We start from the raw sequence: 15,607 nt of genomic DNA, 5'->3' as shown, positions 1-15,607 counted from the left end.
TGATCAGTTTCTATGCTAATTCTTCCTGGTTTGGGAAGAGTTAACCCTACAGCCCTGGGAGTTCATAAAAGTACTCTTCATGTGCTGTTGGGGGCTGGTAATTAGACCTGTATTCTGGCCAAGATGGAATCATGTTAACTTTGTCTTTGGGCACTTATCCTGAGCTTTAACCATGGTTATCTATCCTGTTTTATAGAGAGATTTTAGCCTGCTTTGTTTTAGCACATTTGTCAGGTTTTAATATTTTGTATGTTCGTTTTGTATTTGCTTTGATATATCTTAGTCTGTGTTTACACTGTGTGTTATGTCAGTCCTGTTTTAACCTTGTATATTCATGCTACTCCTAGGAATTCCAGAACCTTGGACTAATCCATCTATCTAGGAGTGAGTGAGTCTTGTGTCTGTACCCGTATTTGCTTGTATTTAGTATTTATGCTTCCTTCTAGGCCAGTATCCTGATCACTCGGTGGAGAGTGCCCGCTGGCTAGGAGTCTATTTGGCTTTGGTATTGATGTCCCTCCATGCTTGGAGTGGGGTGTCTCATGTGTTCCTTTTTCTGAGTTCAGTGTGAACAGTGCTTTTGATTTCCCAACGGTTTAGTGTTTTGGCATTCAGTTTACCTGGTCATCCCCACATCTAGTCTTGTTAATATTATCATATATCTGCCGTTAATCTTTATTCTGATTTCTGAACTGTATGTTAGTATGCTATATCCCACCTTGTTTGTATTTATATATCTGTTTGTTGGTTCAGTTATGTTCCTGACATCTACAGCTCCATTTGTTTTGTTGACTTTGACACCATTGCACTTTAGAGCAGATGGGCAAGTAGGCAGGGAGAGTGGTTTTAGGGACAACTTAAGGCTCACTTCCCCCTGCCCCCATTAATGACAGGGGTCTAATTTTATTTTACATAAAGGCTGCAGCTCACTGTTTTTATCTGGCCCTCCTTTTATTGGTGTGCAGCTTAGCCTTTTTTATCAGTGGTGTGAGAGCACCAGGGGTGTTATGTTGCGCTGCCTCTACCTAATTTGCAGAAACTGCAGGATAGAAGCCAGAATAGATTGCTGTGATTGGTTACAGAAGCAGAATTAAAAGTAGCCCTACACCATATCCTATAGTCAGCTGAACCTCCTGCCACTAGTGGGTTCAGCAAACTCTCTATGATGTACAGCACCATTTACACCCACAAGGGGAGGTGTAGGTATTGACATAGGCTCTAGAAGAGCATAGTACTAGCAAAAGGATGTTGATACACTGTGTCAGTAGCTGCATCTATATAATCCTAATTGAAAGAAATATGGTTAGGGTGCTTCTAGCCTTATTGTTGGCAAAAGGCTAAAGCCCCTCGTCTTGTAATGTATACATGCACAGATGGACTGTTTGTCTTCCAACATTTTGAACCATTGAGTAAAAAAATGGGTAGCAAAGTCTTATCTTCCCCTCATTTAGACTTTGCTATTGCTTCAGGAAATGTGGGTCCATGGGTTTGAAACATAAGGACAGGAATTAAGCACCTAAGCTCTAGTTATATTCATAATATCCCCTTTAGAGTACACTAAAGCAGCACTGTATAAAAAGTGGCTATGGCCTGCAATCTAATTTAGCATATTTAGTGATTTATTCTTTGTATCACCTCCCCCTAATAGATGAAATTACTGAATGTGTAACCCAATTCTTTTAATTCAGAATTCCTCAAAATGATATTTGCAAATGTGTTTGGTAAAGCAGACACATCTTATCAGTTTCATTTGTGAAGACAAAGCAATTTAAACCTACCTGTAACAGTTGTTATCAAATTTGTTATAGCTAGCAAATGCAATGAGAACTCCAAATCCTGCTCCAAGGGAGTAAAATATTTGTGTTGCAGCATCTATCCATACCTATATGAAAAACAAAGAAATATTTAACCTACTGACAAAATGAATTAGTATATAAAGGGTTTATCCAGGTTTTTAAAATTGATGGCCTGTTCTCATACTAGGGGAACTCTGATGGGAAAACAATGTATTTAAAATCAACTGGTGCTAGAAAGTTAAACAGATTTGTAAATTACATCTATTTAAAAATCTTAATTATTCCAGAACTTATCAGCTGCTGTATACTACAGAGGAAGTTCTTTTCTTTTTGAATTTATTTTCTGTCTGACCACAGTGCTCTCTGCTGACACCACTGTCCATGTCCGGAACTGACCAGAGCAGGAGCAAATCCCCATAGAAAACCTATCCTGCTCTGGACAGTTCCTTACATGGACAGAGGTGTCAGCAGAGAGCACTGTGGTCAGACTGAAAATAAATTAAAAGAACTTCCCATGGAGCATACGGCAGCTGATAAGTACTTGAAGGATTAAGATTTTTAAATAGAAGTAATTTACAAATCTGTTTAACTTTCTGGCACCAGTGGATTTTAAAATCATTGTTTTTTTCCACCAGAGTCCCCCTTTAAAGGGAACTCCGGTTATTGTCTTTTATTTTCAATAAGCGTGAGGAGGGTGGAAGGATATTAAAAGAAACTTCTCTTACTTTCCATCTCTACCCCCGCTGCAGTGATGACTGATGATAGTGCGGGTGACCCCAATGATAATGATTTTTACCTGACCCTGCTCTGTGGCCCCGTTCGCCCGTTATCTTCCTTATTTGGGTGGCAGGCTTATTGCACTGGCGTCGCTCCAGGAGCTTGATAACGTCACCACTTTAGCCTTCTCACTATGCCTGGCTGCGAGAAGACTAGAAGAAGCAGCAGCGGTGACGTCAGCCTGCTCCTAGAGCGACACCTATGCACCAAGCCTGCGGCCTGAATAAGGAGGATGGCGAGCGAATAGAGCCACATATATGGGATGGGTAAGCTCCATTATCATCAGTATCATCCGTACTACAATCCTGAACCAACAAGTTATTACAGGTGACACTAATGAAAGATTCTTATTTAAATCATTGTGCCCCATCATGTCCCTGCCTGTATCATTTCCATGGTTACTATAGTTATTTCACTGCATATTTAAATCATCATAAGGTGTTCAAAACAACTTTGCCTTAAGATAAACATTTATCAAAATGATAAATAGGATTAAAAATAATTTAGCAGGACACTCACCGTCGATTCTTTTAGTCTTTTGAAGTCTATATGGAGGTATGAACTAATGCCTTTGAAAGAGCCAGGCAGGGTTACTCCACGTATGAGGAGTACAAATAGCACCACATATGGGAGTGTTGCTGTTATCCATACTACCTAACAGGAAAAATGAAAGAAGTTTAATTCTAATCCACTTTGTAACATACAATCAGTGACCACTGTATACCTAGCTTCTCTGCTTTGTTCAGTCAGAAAGAGGTGTGAGTTCTGCCCACACAGAGGATCAGTCAGCCTTCCAAAAATGTCTTCAGCAAGTTGTCATATTCCCCATAAAAAACTATTTTGGAGAATATTACCTAAAACTAAGGCCCTAATCACACTACAGAGATTCTAAGTGGAATTGTTCTGGCTTGCAGCAGCCTCCCATTGGTTTCAGTGGGAGTTCCGCTGCTCTGCTGACACATTGAAGAAATGGATTCCAGTGGAAGACTGAACATGTTCAAACTTCCTGCAGAACCTGCCAGAGAAGTTCTGTTGTCAATGGGACAGCTCTTATGTCTGCAGCAAATGTACACCAGCAAATACATACAAATGTGGTGCAAAAAGAGCCTATGAGAAAGGAAAGAAATGGTGTTGTGCCATTCACACCTAACCCTGTGGATAAGTAGGGAATATGTTGGTACAGTAAGTAATGAGCAGAGAAGACACAATTATTCCCATCATAGGCATTAAGGGTATATTTACATATACCGTATCTGCTGCAGCTTTGCTACAGTTGAATCAATATAAATGAAAAATTGAGCAAAGCATAACATTCAAAGCATCAAATCCGCAGGGAATATGGTACATGTGAATGTCCCTTAAGGGTGTGTTCCCACTTGCCGTATTTTGCTGCGTATTTGCGTATTTTCATTCCCATTGAAGCCAATGGGTAGCAAAATATGCAGTTGATTCCCATTGACTTTAATGGGTAGGAACATACGCAGCAGCAAATGCGCAGCAAAATACGTCAAGTGGGAATGTACCCTAAGGGTACGTTCACACAAGCGGACCCACAGTGTATTTTACACTGCAGATCTGCCGCTGAAGGACCCCTTCATGGTGGATTTACATGTGCCTGCTTGGAGCAGCAATATGCTTCTACGAGCCGACACACTGCAATGTGCGAGTCGCAGAGCACATGTGCAGTATACTCGCATATCGTTGAAGCTCTCGACCTAGCTCATGGAACTGAGGGAGTGGCCGCGATGTGTCCGAGTACTCCGCGCATGCGTGACAACTTGCACATCGCAGTGTGTCTGCTCGTAGCGGTGTATTGCTGCTCCGGGAAGGCACATGTAAAGCCACCATGCAGCAGTCCTTCAGCGGCGGATCTGCACCATAAAATACACTGTGGGTCCGCTTGCGTGAACCCTACTCTTAAGATGTATTCATAGGATCCATGTGTGAAATTAATGAGGAGGTGGCTGACCCTGTGTGTAATTCCCTTCATTCATTTCAGCTAGAGTTATCTTGTGAACTGGTGAGCACACTATTAGACAGGTGCGGCTTAACTGGTAGATATGTGATACATAAAAGGAAAAGGAACAGGCACTTAATTATTCAAAAAAAACTACTATGATTATGTGGTTTCTTCTCATCTCCCTAAACAAACACTGAACCTCTTAACCACTATATGCATATAGTCTGTGCTTAAAGGACACGTTTCATGCCAAATCTGTACAGAAAAAGATCCCCTAGTTTATAACTACAGTTTATATTAGTACATATGAGTCCACTACACAGGTGCAAAATACTGATAAATAATCACTCATATGCCTACTATTCATAAGGGAGTAGCTGCCTAGTATAATAGTTGCACACAGATAACACATATACAGGGTGCAAGTTACATGATAGCGACTTGCAGAAGACTAAGGGTCCTTGATGTGGGTTGCGAACTTGCATATTTTGGCTAGAACATCAACTAACACCTCATGTTTATCATATGTATATATTTTTTATGATGCGGTCTGGCCTTGTGATGCTGGGGGGAGCCCGGGGTGCCAGTGCTTTGTGGGGTGCACACATAAGATACGGGGCAGACCATCTGATTGAATAGTATGGGCGTCATGTTATTATGTTTACAGGCACCCTGTATATGCCTTGTCTGTGTGCAACTATACTACTAGGCAGCTCCCTCAGTGTTTTGCACCTGTGCAACCTTCCCTTATATACACTCAGAAACCGTGCGTGTCCACCCCGGAGTTTCCCTATTATTTATATGTACTGTAATGATTTATGTATACTTAGTTATTACTTACCTTTGCATATTTCTATATACTCCACACTGGTGGACATAGATGCACTTGCTATAAGATTGCTTGGTGTAGTTACGTCAGCGCACACACATCAGTAACCAACCCCCATGCGGGATATGCATGTGCTCGTGCTAATATCCACTTCATGTTTTACTCAGCACTTGTGCAAACCTGCAGACCGGATTTTAAAACACGACAGGAGACTCCATTATGCTAATTCTTCTTTACTGTCAAAAATAGCAGCTAGGTACAATAAAGTTTTTTCAAAGAAATAAAAAACAATAGAATGCAAATAGGTATGCCCTAACCACCAATCAGAGGTGAGCATAGGTGATATAAGGTGCATACAGGTAATCTACTTCCTCTTCTTTGCTGCTCTGCATCAAGGTTAACTGTTACAAAATCTCTCTAATGCATTATTGTTAGCCATATTGTCTCAAAAGTATAAATTACTCATATGATTTATTATTTTTCATATTCCCATATCCATATCGTGGTATACCTTATATATTAACCTTTGTCACTCCTAACAGAGGAAGCCATGATTTCTAATAACCCCATGGATCTATCAATCTTAAGGGGATGGGCTCAACGATCCATTTGCATGTTTGGAGGTATTAACTCCACTATTTGTACTGAAAGAAAGAGGTCTATTTTATTAAAGTTAGACCCTCAACTTATTCATTTGGCTAACACCGAATCAAATGCTCCTACGGAAGGTCTCCTTTTTGGGGAGTCTTTTATAAAAGAAATTAACAAGTATGTTAATTTATTTTCATCCCTGGATAAAGCTCAATCCTCATTGAGAAAGGTTTTTCAACCTCGTGTTTTTCACAAGGCTGGAAAGAGAAGGGGCAGACTTCTCATAAGCTCGTCCCAAGAGGGACATTATTCCCGTGCCCCCCCCCTCCAACAAGAGTGGATAGATATACCACCCCTCCCACCCCTTTCCAACCCTACCCCTTCTTCCCTAGAAGAGGAAGACCATGGAGGGCACGAGGACATCGAGGTTTTCCAAGATCCAGACCTCCTACAGGTAAGCTCCCTACCCCCACCTTTTTCCCAAATAAAGTTAGGAGGAAGAATAGCCCATTTTTTACACACGTGGGCTATGATAACCTCAGACACCTGGGTGCTGAACACAGTTCTAGGGTTCCAAATAGACTTTGTTTAACCCCCTATTCAATACAGTCTTCCTCACTCCCCTACCTCTCCAAAACAAGATCCCTCTACACCATCCGACCAATTTTGGACACCGGAGGAATCGGTGTCTCAGTTACAAGTTGGGTGGAAAAAATCGGGGAAAGCCTCCCATAAAAGGCACCATATTGCCGTTCCTTCATCCCCCCTAAAGAAAAATAAAAAAGATAAGGACCAGGTTGCTTCTGTGGCTTTTATAAAAAGCAAACATGCAGATGCTGTTATGATTCAGCTAGCTGGATGTGGATCCTCTGTGTCAGCGAGGGATTGGCGTGGACCGTGTTGGTGGACCGGTTCTAGGTTGCTACTGGTTTTCACCAGAGCCCGCTGCAAAGCGGGATGGTCTTGCTGCGGCGGTAGCAACCAGGTCGTATCCACCGGCAATGGCTCAACCTCCCTGACTGCTGAGAAGGCGTGGGACAGAAGGACTAGGCTGAGGCAAGGTCAGACGTAGCAGAAGGTCGAGCCATGTCCACTAAATTTAGTCAAGCGGGAGGATCTCTAGCAGATATCCTAAAAGCTGCAGATTGGTCATCTGAGACCACTTTTAAAACTTTTTATTTTAGACCAGAATCACCATGTATCTATGGTTATCTTATAATTTGATATTGTATTGTACTATACTTGCTTTTGTTATTATATGTACTTTCTTATTAGTTAATATTTGATAGCTTTAAACTTGCATAATGGAGTCTCCTGTCGTGTTTTAAAATTGGAGATTTTCCTAGTCTAGATGACGGAAAACATAGATTTTATTAACGACAGGAGACGAACATTATCCCTCCCTATTCCATTCCCGATATTATCTTCATGTTTTATTTCTTTCAGCTTAATTGCTCATTCCGGATGAGATTTCGTTTAAGAGATGAATTCCCTTCTTCAACTCCACAATTTCTGGACGTTCGTTGCATTTTTCATCTAGAGTTCTTCAGCCGTTGGAAGATTTTACTCTTCAATCATTCGGACTGTTTCTTCTGTTAACTTGCGTTATTTGTTCAAATAGTCCATATGGTTATATTAGATATACTCCTTCTATGGGAAAATGTATTTGGTTATTTTTGTTATTTTATTTATATATTTTATCTCTTCGCACCAATGAAGGGGAAGTAGATTACCTGTATGCACCTTATATCACCTATGCTCACCTCTGATTGGTGATTAGGGCATACCTATTTGCATTCTATTGTTTTTTATTTCTTTGACAAAACTTTATTGTACCTAGCTGCTATTTTTGACAGTAAAGAAGAATTAGCATAATGGAGTCTCCTGTCATTAAGAAAATCTATATTTTCCGTCATCTAGACTAGGAAAATCTCCAATTTGTTGTTACATGCCAGGTATGACAGAGCGGCCCTGCTCTGATAAACTACTTCATTTGTAGTTAGTGTATATAAGCGAGCATTGTTCTCAGAATTATTGCCATGACAATGAGCTTGCCCTAAGCTCGAAAAGTGTTGGCGTGTGTGTTTTTATGCACTTTATTTTAGTTTTTTGCACCATGTTTTAACCTGGATAGATTAAAGGTCAAGATTTAACTGCGAATCACAAGGCTTGAGAGCTGGACTACCATTCCTTTTCTACTTCCCTTATACAGCATTGTGGCTGATCTGCTTCATAGTAGGAATAGTTTTCTAACCTGCCATTGTACCAGTAACCAGTAAGTTTGAGTGATTTTTGTCCCTTTTTTATTTCCATATTTATATATTAATAAATAATTATATACATATATATATATATATATATCAAGGCTGATTTGTGAGTCGCTCACCCCGTGCACGCCCGCCTCGCCACCTGTGCCGTGGACCGGCCGGTACCGCCTCCGGCTACTCACTTGTAGAAGAAGAAACAAGGTCCGGCACTAGGTTGCAGGTAAAAACTTCTTATTCTTTTATTTCAAGATTCTGTGGTACAGGGTAGAAAGTCTGACGCGTTTCGCTAAAAAGCTTAATAGTAGACTCAATCGTCTACGATTAAGCTTTTTAGCGAAACGCGTCAGACTTTCTACCCTGTACCGCAGAATCTTGAAATAAAAGAATAAGAAGTTTTTACCTGCAACCTAGTGCCGGACCTTGTTTCTTCTTATACATATATATATATATATATATATATATATATATATATATATTTCAGGGCAACCCCCAATAAGCATCCATTTACTGTTACATACTTTGCCCGATGTCTTCACTCCTTTCCAAAGGCTGAAAAAAAGTACTATAAGTACAGCAAACAGGCAAATAGTTAGCTGCCATCGTGGTTGTCCAAGGTCATGAATTCCAGCACTTTGATGTAGATGTAGCACTGCTCGCCTATGGGAACAGATACACAGGATATAACTAGACTGTTTCCTGGTGACTAGTCAAATAATTTAGGTGACATGTACAAATATGCTATGCTCTGATTCAAATCATCTGCTCCATACAGGTTTGTGCTCAACAGACATCAACAAGGTCAACCACAATGGGAGAGATTTATCAAAGCCTGTGCACTAGAAAAGTTTTCCAGTTGCCCATAACAACCAATAAGATAATTTCTTTCATTTTTAAAAAGGCCTCTAAAGGATAAAAGAAGTAATCTGATTGGTTGCTATGACAACTGGTCAACTTTTCCTTTGCAACGGTTTTGATAAATCTTCCCATTTCCCTTTACCTATTCTGTGTTCTCACAACTTTTTAAAAACTGGTATGTCTTTTAATATTTTATACATTATATTACATGGTATATAATCTAATAATAAACGGTTTTATAAAGACATGTTAAAATGTATCACATTTTAGTTCTTGGTTTATTACTTCACCCTGCAGCAGTATAAACAGACTAGTCAGGGAAAAGTTTATTCTAGTGACATTCATTCATGGTATATCAGTGAGATGTGGGTACTGGTCGGTGAGAGTCTAACCTCTAGGACCCCTCAATGTAAAATCTAAAAAGTTCTGAATAGTTTAGTGCTACAGCCCTTTCAGAGTTTTTCCTGTGCAGCACTGTGAACAAGGCCATGTTGTAGTTACCAGGAGGTGACTCGAAGCACCATTGTGAAAGGAAAAACTGTGAATGGGCCTTCATTCTGGGGATGGTTCTAGAGGTCACACCTCCACAAGTCAGAAATTGATAACCTTGTGCACCTGTATGTTAAAGTGGTACTCTGCCCCTAGACATCTTATCCCCTATCCAAAGGATAGGGGATAATATGTCTGATTGCGGGGGTCCCGCTGCTGGGGACCCCCGCTATCTCGGCTGCGGCACCCCAGACATCCGGTGCATGGAGCAAACTTTGCTCCATGCCAGATAACTGGCGGAGGCTCATGACATTACGCCCCGCTCGTAACGTCACAACCATGCCCCCTAAATGCAAGTTTATGGGAGGGGGCGTGATGGCAGTCATGCCCCCTCCCATAGACTTGCATTGAGGGGGCGTGGCTGTGACGTCACGAGTGGGGCATGGCCATGACGTCATGAGCCTCCAGCGCTGCACCCAATGCTCTAAACAAACACCAGGTGCAACAGGGAGATAGCGGGGTTCCCAGCGGTGGGATCCCCGCGATTAAACATCTTATCCCCTATCCTTTGGATGTCTATGGGCAAAGTACCCTTTAAGTAGCAGGTAAATGACTGTTCCTGTGAAGTACATATACATTTCCACATAAACGGGTTAATGTCAGATATTGCTGAAAGAAGTCTCGTGAGGTAGGTGTTGTGGCACAGAAAAAAGCTGAGATTTCCCTAGAAATATTTTTGAAATGTGACAAGAGGCAAGGGACACAACAATGAATTGTGAAACATATTGCTAAATGTTACACAAGTACCTTGCCTGGCCTTAGCACCGTTTCTGACCTCCTCTTGGCACACTTCCTTTGTTGTCTTGACACTTTTGAAAGAAGTGCCAGCCAATCAGAAGGTGAGAGCGCTGGGCCAATCAAACGGTGCTTACACCTCCTGGCATCGTCTGAATTGCATCAGTACTTTGCCTGTAATTGAGATTTAGCCCATCACTAGCGTTCATGGTTTCCTGTATTCCTATATGTGTTCTGATCTTCTGTGACCTTCCCATGTGTTTTTGACCAACTGTTTGATGCTTCTTGATGGCCCTGCACTTAGTTTAGCATAGGGACAGCAGCCCAGATAGGAGCCGCCATTTAGGGCAGATTGTCCAATTAGGTAGTGACAGTGATTCGGGCTAGATCCTAGTCTGCACTGATCCCTACCCCTTTTGACTTATTTTTTGCCTCCAGGGGCCTCTTATAAGCAATCCTGGGCAGGCTGTATCAATTGACAAGTAACAGAAGATATTGTATTAATTGTGAGTCACAGCCGACACTGAGGCCTAGCTAAGCAGCTGGACACAGAGCTGTGGGCTTAAAGGACAACTGCAGCGTTCTAAGGCTGGGTTCACACCACATTTTCAGCCATACGGGACCGTATTGATCTGTTTAAGATCTGTTTAAACCGTGGTCCACCACGGTTTTAGGTCCGGTGGGAAAACCGCATACGGGGCAAAAATGAGCCGACTGGAGTCAGCGTTTCACTCTGGTAGGCTCATTGAAATGAATTAAATACAGGCGGCATACGGCTGGAGGGAGCTAAAACCGGGTGCTCCCGTATCCTTACCGTATACCGCCTGTATGTAATTCATTTCAATGAACCGACCGAAGTGAAACGCTGACTCCGGTCGGCTCATTTTTGCCCCGTATGCGGTTTTCCCACCGAACCTAAAACCGTGGTGGACCACGGTTTAAACAGATCTTAAACAGATCAATAGACCCCTATGTGTCCAATGTATGCAAAAAGTGTATAATTTTTGTCTCCATTTGGGACAAATGCTGCATGTAACAATTTCAGAGATGTGTTTTTTCAGGCACTGCATAACAGTGTAAAGGGGGCCTACCATGTACCACCTACTTAAAGAGTACCTGTCACATAACTAAATTTGTAATATATTGTTTCTTTTAATATATTGTTCCTTTGCTTTTTACTTGCTGTTAAAATTCTCAACCTTTATATGTTTTTAATGTGATTGAAAAAAACGGCCACTAGATGGCTCTGTTCTGTTACGTGTGCAAGTCAAACAGTTAGTTTGGTCTCCTACCAGCCTAGATGGAGACCAAACTCAGGAAGTGCATGCGGGGCATGGTGAGGTACAGCTCTCACAGGCTTCAATGATGTTGCCCCTGCTGGAGAATACCCACTTTCTCCTGCCGAGAGCTCACACAATTTGAGCAATGGGAAAAGTATGATACACAGCTTTTTAAAGCTTGGAAAAAAAAAATTAAGGGCAGGAGGGTTGTTAGGAGTAGTTAGGGAATATAATTGGAGTTAGTTTAGAAAATATGGTTTAATGGCAGGTACTCTTTAAACACTGTTGCATACCAAGACACCCTTTCATGCAGCAATATTCCCTTATGACAGCAGCCTCTTTCAGGAGGATAATATGCACTGCCATGCTGCAAAGAAAAGAGTTTAGGTGTTGATATGGCTTCCAAATCCCCACAACTCAGTGCCATTAAGCATGGAGACTCCATTTCAGGACTTATACTGTAGGACATAAAGGATTTGCTGCTATTGTCTTGGTGCCAGATACCACAGAACATCAGAGTTCTTGAGGGGTCAGTGGGGGTAGATTTATCAAACCTGTGCAGAGGAAGGGGGTGCAGTAGCCCATAGCAACCAATCAGATTTCAGGTTTGATAAATCTCCCCCATGTCTTTATGTGTCAGAGCTGTTCTGACAGCATGTTATGGTTGACTGGTGTACATGCATACAGCTGTGACTAACATAGTAGAAAGATGGTCAGCAACAAAGATCAAATGGGACCCATAGCAATTTTGCAGATTGAAAATTGCATATTCATATCAAGGGGGGGCATGTCACTGCATATTGAGGAGGCAGGGAAGCTCAGCAAGCTTGCTTCGTGCCTCCATTGCTCACAGAAGCACTTTAGCAATAGAACAATGGAGGGGCATAACTTTGAAACTACTGGACCAATTGATGTATGTGAGACATCGTTTTACTTGTGTTCACCAGCTCTATAACCTAGTGTATTGAGTTTAGTGCAGGTGAATAGGCTGTCAGTTTTCCTTCAAATGAGCAATGTTCCGAAAAAAAAAAATAATTATATGAACATTCTTTACCAGCTCTAAATCACGTGACCAAGATGTTCACGTAATGCAAGTCTATGGGACCGTCTATGTCTTATAGACAGAGACGTTGAGGAGTGAAGCAGCTTCAAGGGAGACGCCTGCTCAACTTGGCGCTGGACACAGACCAACCAGGTAGGTAAGAGACAAGGTGTTTATTTACCCAGAATGCAACGCGTTTCACTCTGGGTAAATAGACACCTTGTCACTTACCTGCCTGGTTGAGCCGGCGTCTCCCTTGAAGCTGCTTCACTCCTCAACTCATCTTTGGGCCGGAGGGCTGCGGACACCTCGATATTATGTGCTCACCATTGTTGTGCATGTGCTTACACAACTATACCAGTTGAGCAGCTTACATGCCGTTTTATACACCCCACTGTCCTCTTTTAATACACCACGGAGCGATGTTTCTCATTTTTTTCAGACACTTATAGACATATCTAGTCATTACATGCATCTACCACTATTACCTTAACTACTTTATCATTTGTAGTGTAAAGAACAAAGCAAGGGCATATTAAAGAGGGGAAACAAGTCACACATAATTTATGCCCAATAATGCATCGATAGATCCAAAAAGAAATAAAACAACACAGCTTCACTCCAAAAACAGGCACTTACTCATAAAACTCGGCAGCTGGTGTTAGTTTATATTTTGCATATGTAGTTCCATTAGTTAGAGATAGGTTGAAACGATTTGGGTCTGTACAATTAGCAGTGTTCCATTCATTCCCGCATTTGGTCCAAGGAAGCTCAGAGGTGAAGGAAGATACCAGGTAATATAATGACCATGCAATGATGACATTGTAGTAGAATCCTACATAGAGGGCTATTAATATCACAGTGTAGCCCACACCTGGACAGCGAAGAAAAAAAAACATCTGTAAGAAAGATCTGTTTGAAATTTACTACAAAGTAATACTACCACTAAATCATGGCCATAGTCACCACAGACTCTTTTGGGAAGACATAGAATGTTGCGCAAAGAACGTTATATGCTCCCTATTATATGGCTTCTGAAAGGTTATTAGGGCCTATTAAAAAAACAGATGAAACATTAACTAACAGCTTTGGGAAACATCAACATACAAAATCTGTCATCTGTTTTAGACCATCCTCAGATGGCTTCAATACCTGGAAACCATAAGAGTCTACTGGACATGACTTAGATGATCATAAGGCTCTGTGTTGTAAGCTAAGTTCAGTTCAGGAAAGCTGCAGGAGATCCAGGTCTTACTGATCTAATATGGATATTAAAACCACTAAGATTTTGCCAAAGTTTTGAAAAAATAACTGCAAAATAAATGTAGAACACAACCTAAAGCCTCATGCACATGGTCAAATTACGGCTTTATGCAATCTTCAAGGTGGAAGACCCATACAAAGGCACCTATAGACTCCTGTATCTACTAATAAAAAAGAGAGAGAGGTTCTGCAACTCACCGCTATGTATTGCATCAGCGTAGTGGGGCTGCCATGGATAGCCGGGATGGTGCGGGGAACTCAGAGGCTACAAACCAGTAGGTTTTGTGCAGATGCACTTCTTCCGGCCTCTAGAGGCCGGAAGAAGTGTATCTGCATGAAACCTACCAGTTTGTAGCCTCTGAGCCCCCCCACCATCCCGGCTATCCATGGCAGCCCCACTACGCTGATGCAATGCATAGTGGTGAGTTGCAGGACCTCTCTCTGTTTTTATTAGTATTTTCGTGTCTGCATTTTCCTAGCACCACCGCTAGATATAGCCATACTTTCTGAACCGATGTCTACGTTGGGACTATGCATGTGTCGTTGGTATTAATTGCATGGATGGTGTTCAAGTCAGGTGCCTCCTATTGAAGCCCTTTTCATATGTTATCTTAGACTCCTGTATCTCCATAGGTTCTGATTTCATAAGGATTTTTATTCTGCAGAATTTCATATAGGACTGTTTCATATTAAAGGTATACTCCACTGGAAAACATTTTTTTAATCAACTGGTGCCAGAAAGTTAAACAGATTTGTAAATGACTTCTATTTAAAAATCTTGATCCTTCCAGTACTTATCAGGTGCTATATGCTCCACAGGAAGTTCTTTTCTTTTTGAATTTCCTTTCTGTCTGACCACAGTGCTCTCTGCTGACACCTCTGTCCATTTTAGGAACTGTCTGGAGCACGATAGGTTTGCTATGGGGATTTGCTCCTACTCTGGACAGTCCCTGAAATGGACAGAGGTGTCAGCAGAGAGCACTGTGGTCAGACTGGAAAGGAAATTCAAAAAGAAAAGAACTTCCTGTGGATCATATAGCACCTGATAAGTACTGAAAGGATTAAGATTTTTTTATAGAAGTAATTTGCAAATCTGTTTAACTTTCTGGCACAGTTGATCTGAAGAAAAAATATGTTTTCCAGGGGCGTATCCCTTTAAAATTGTGGAAATCTGGGTTATGGTATCCATGGGCATTGTATTTGCTGTCAGTGGCTGTCACCTGGGTAAATCATCTTTTAATGCACCATAACTGATGTGCGTATATGGAATTACAGTTTCCTATACAGGTTCTTGTACACATATGGTGCCATATTTCTTCTGTCTGTTTCTATATGCTGTTCAGTTTCCAAATTACTTGTGGATGAGTTATGTATGGGTACTGTATGAAAGCAGACAGAAAACAGTTATTTTGTTAGTTGATTTATCCTTAGTATAGAGACTGTATCCATGTGATTCCCTGTAGATTGTTTTACTTCTGATTTACAAGGGGGTAGTGTCACCCATTAGGAATCCCTGTGACCTTGAAATTATAGTACTTGTAGTATATGTATATATTTTAAAGGCTTTTTAAGACTTAAATGGGCACTGTCAAATTAAAAAACATTTTATATGTTGAACATTTTGGCAAAACAATAACCTTTCTAATATACTTCATAAGAAAAT

The 15,607-nt window shown here is 41.2% G+C and overlaps 1 protein-coding gene across 5 annotated transcripts in view; it reads right to left on the bottom strand.

Moving 5' to 3' along the window:
* Positions 1–15,607, bottom strand: part of SLC6A2 (solute carrier family 6 member 2) — a 183,779-nt gene that overhangs the window by 46,129 nt on the left and 122,043 nt on the right. For all 5 annotated transcript variants that reach the window (XM_056526304.1, XM_056526303.1, XM_056526307.1 and 2 more), the window contains 4 exons: positions 13,321–13,555; positions 8,739–8,877; positions 3,093–3,227; positions 1,779–1,882 (listed from right to left, as the gene is read on the bottom strand). In XM_056526304.1, coding sequence (XP_056382279.1) covers positions 1,779–1,882; positions 3,093–3,227; positions 8,739–8,877; positions 13,321–13,555 — 613 coding nt within the window. The remainder of the gene's footprint in view (positions 1–1,778; positions 1,883–3,092; positions 3,228–8,738; positions 8,878–13,320; positions 13,556–15,607) is intronic.

The sequence above is a fragment of the Hyla sarda genome, chromosome 6, assembly GCF_029499605.1.
Source record: "Hyla sarda isolate aHylSar1 chromosome 6, aHylSar1.hap1, whole genome shotgun sequence".
NCBI lineage: Eukaryota > Metazoa > Chordata > Amphibia > Anura > Hylidae > Hyla > Hyla sarda.
This window is presented reverse-complemented; position numbering and strand designations above follow the sequence as displayed.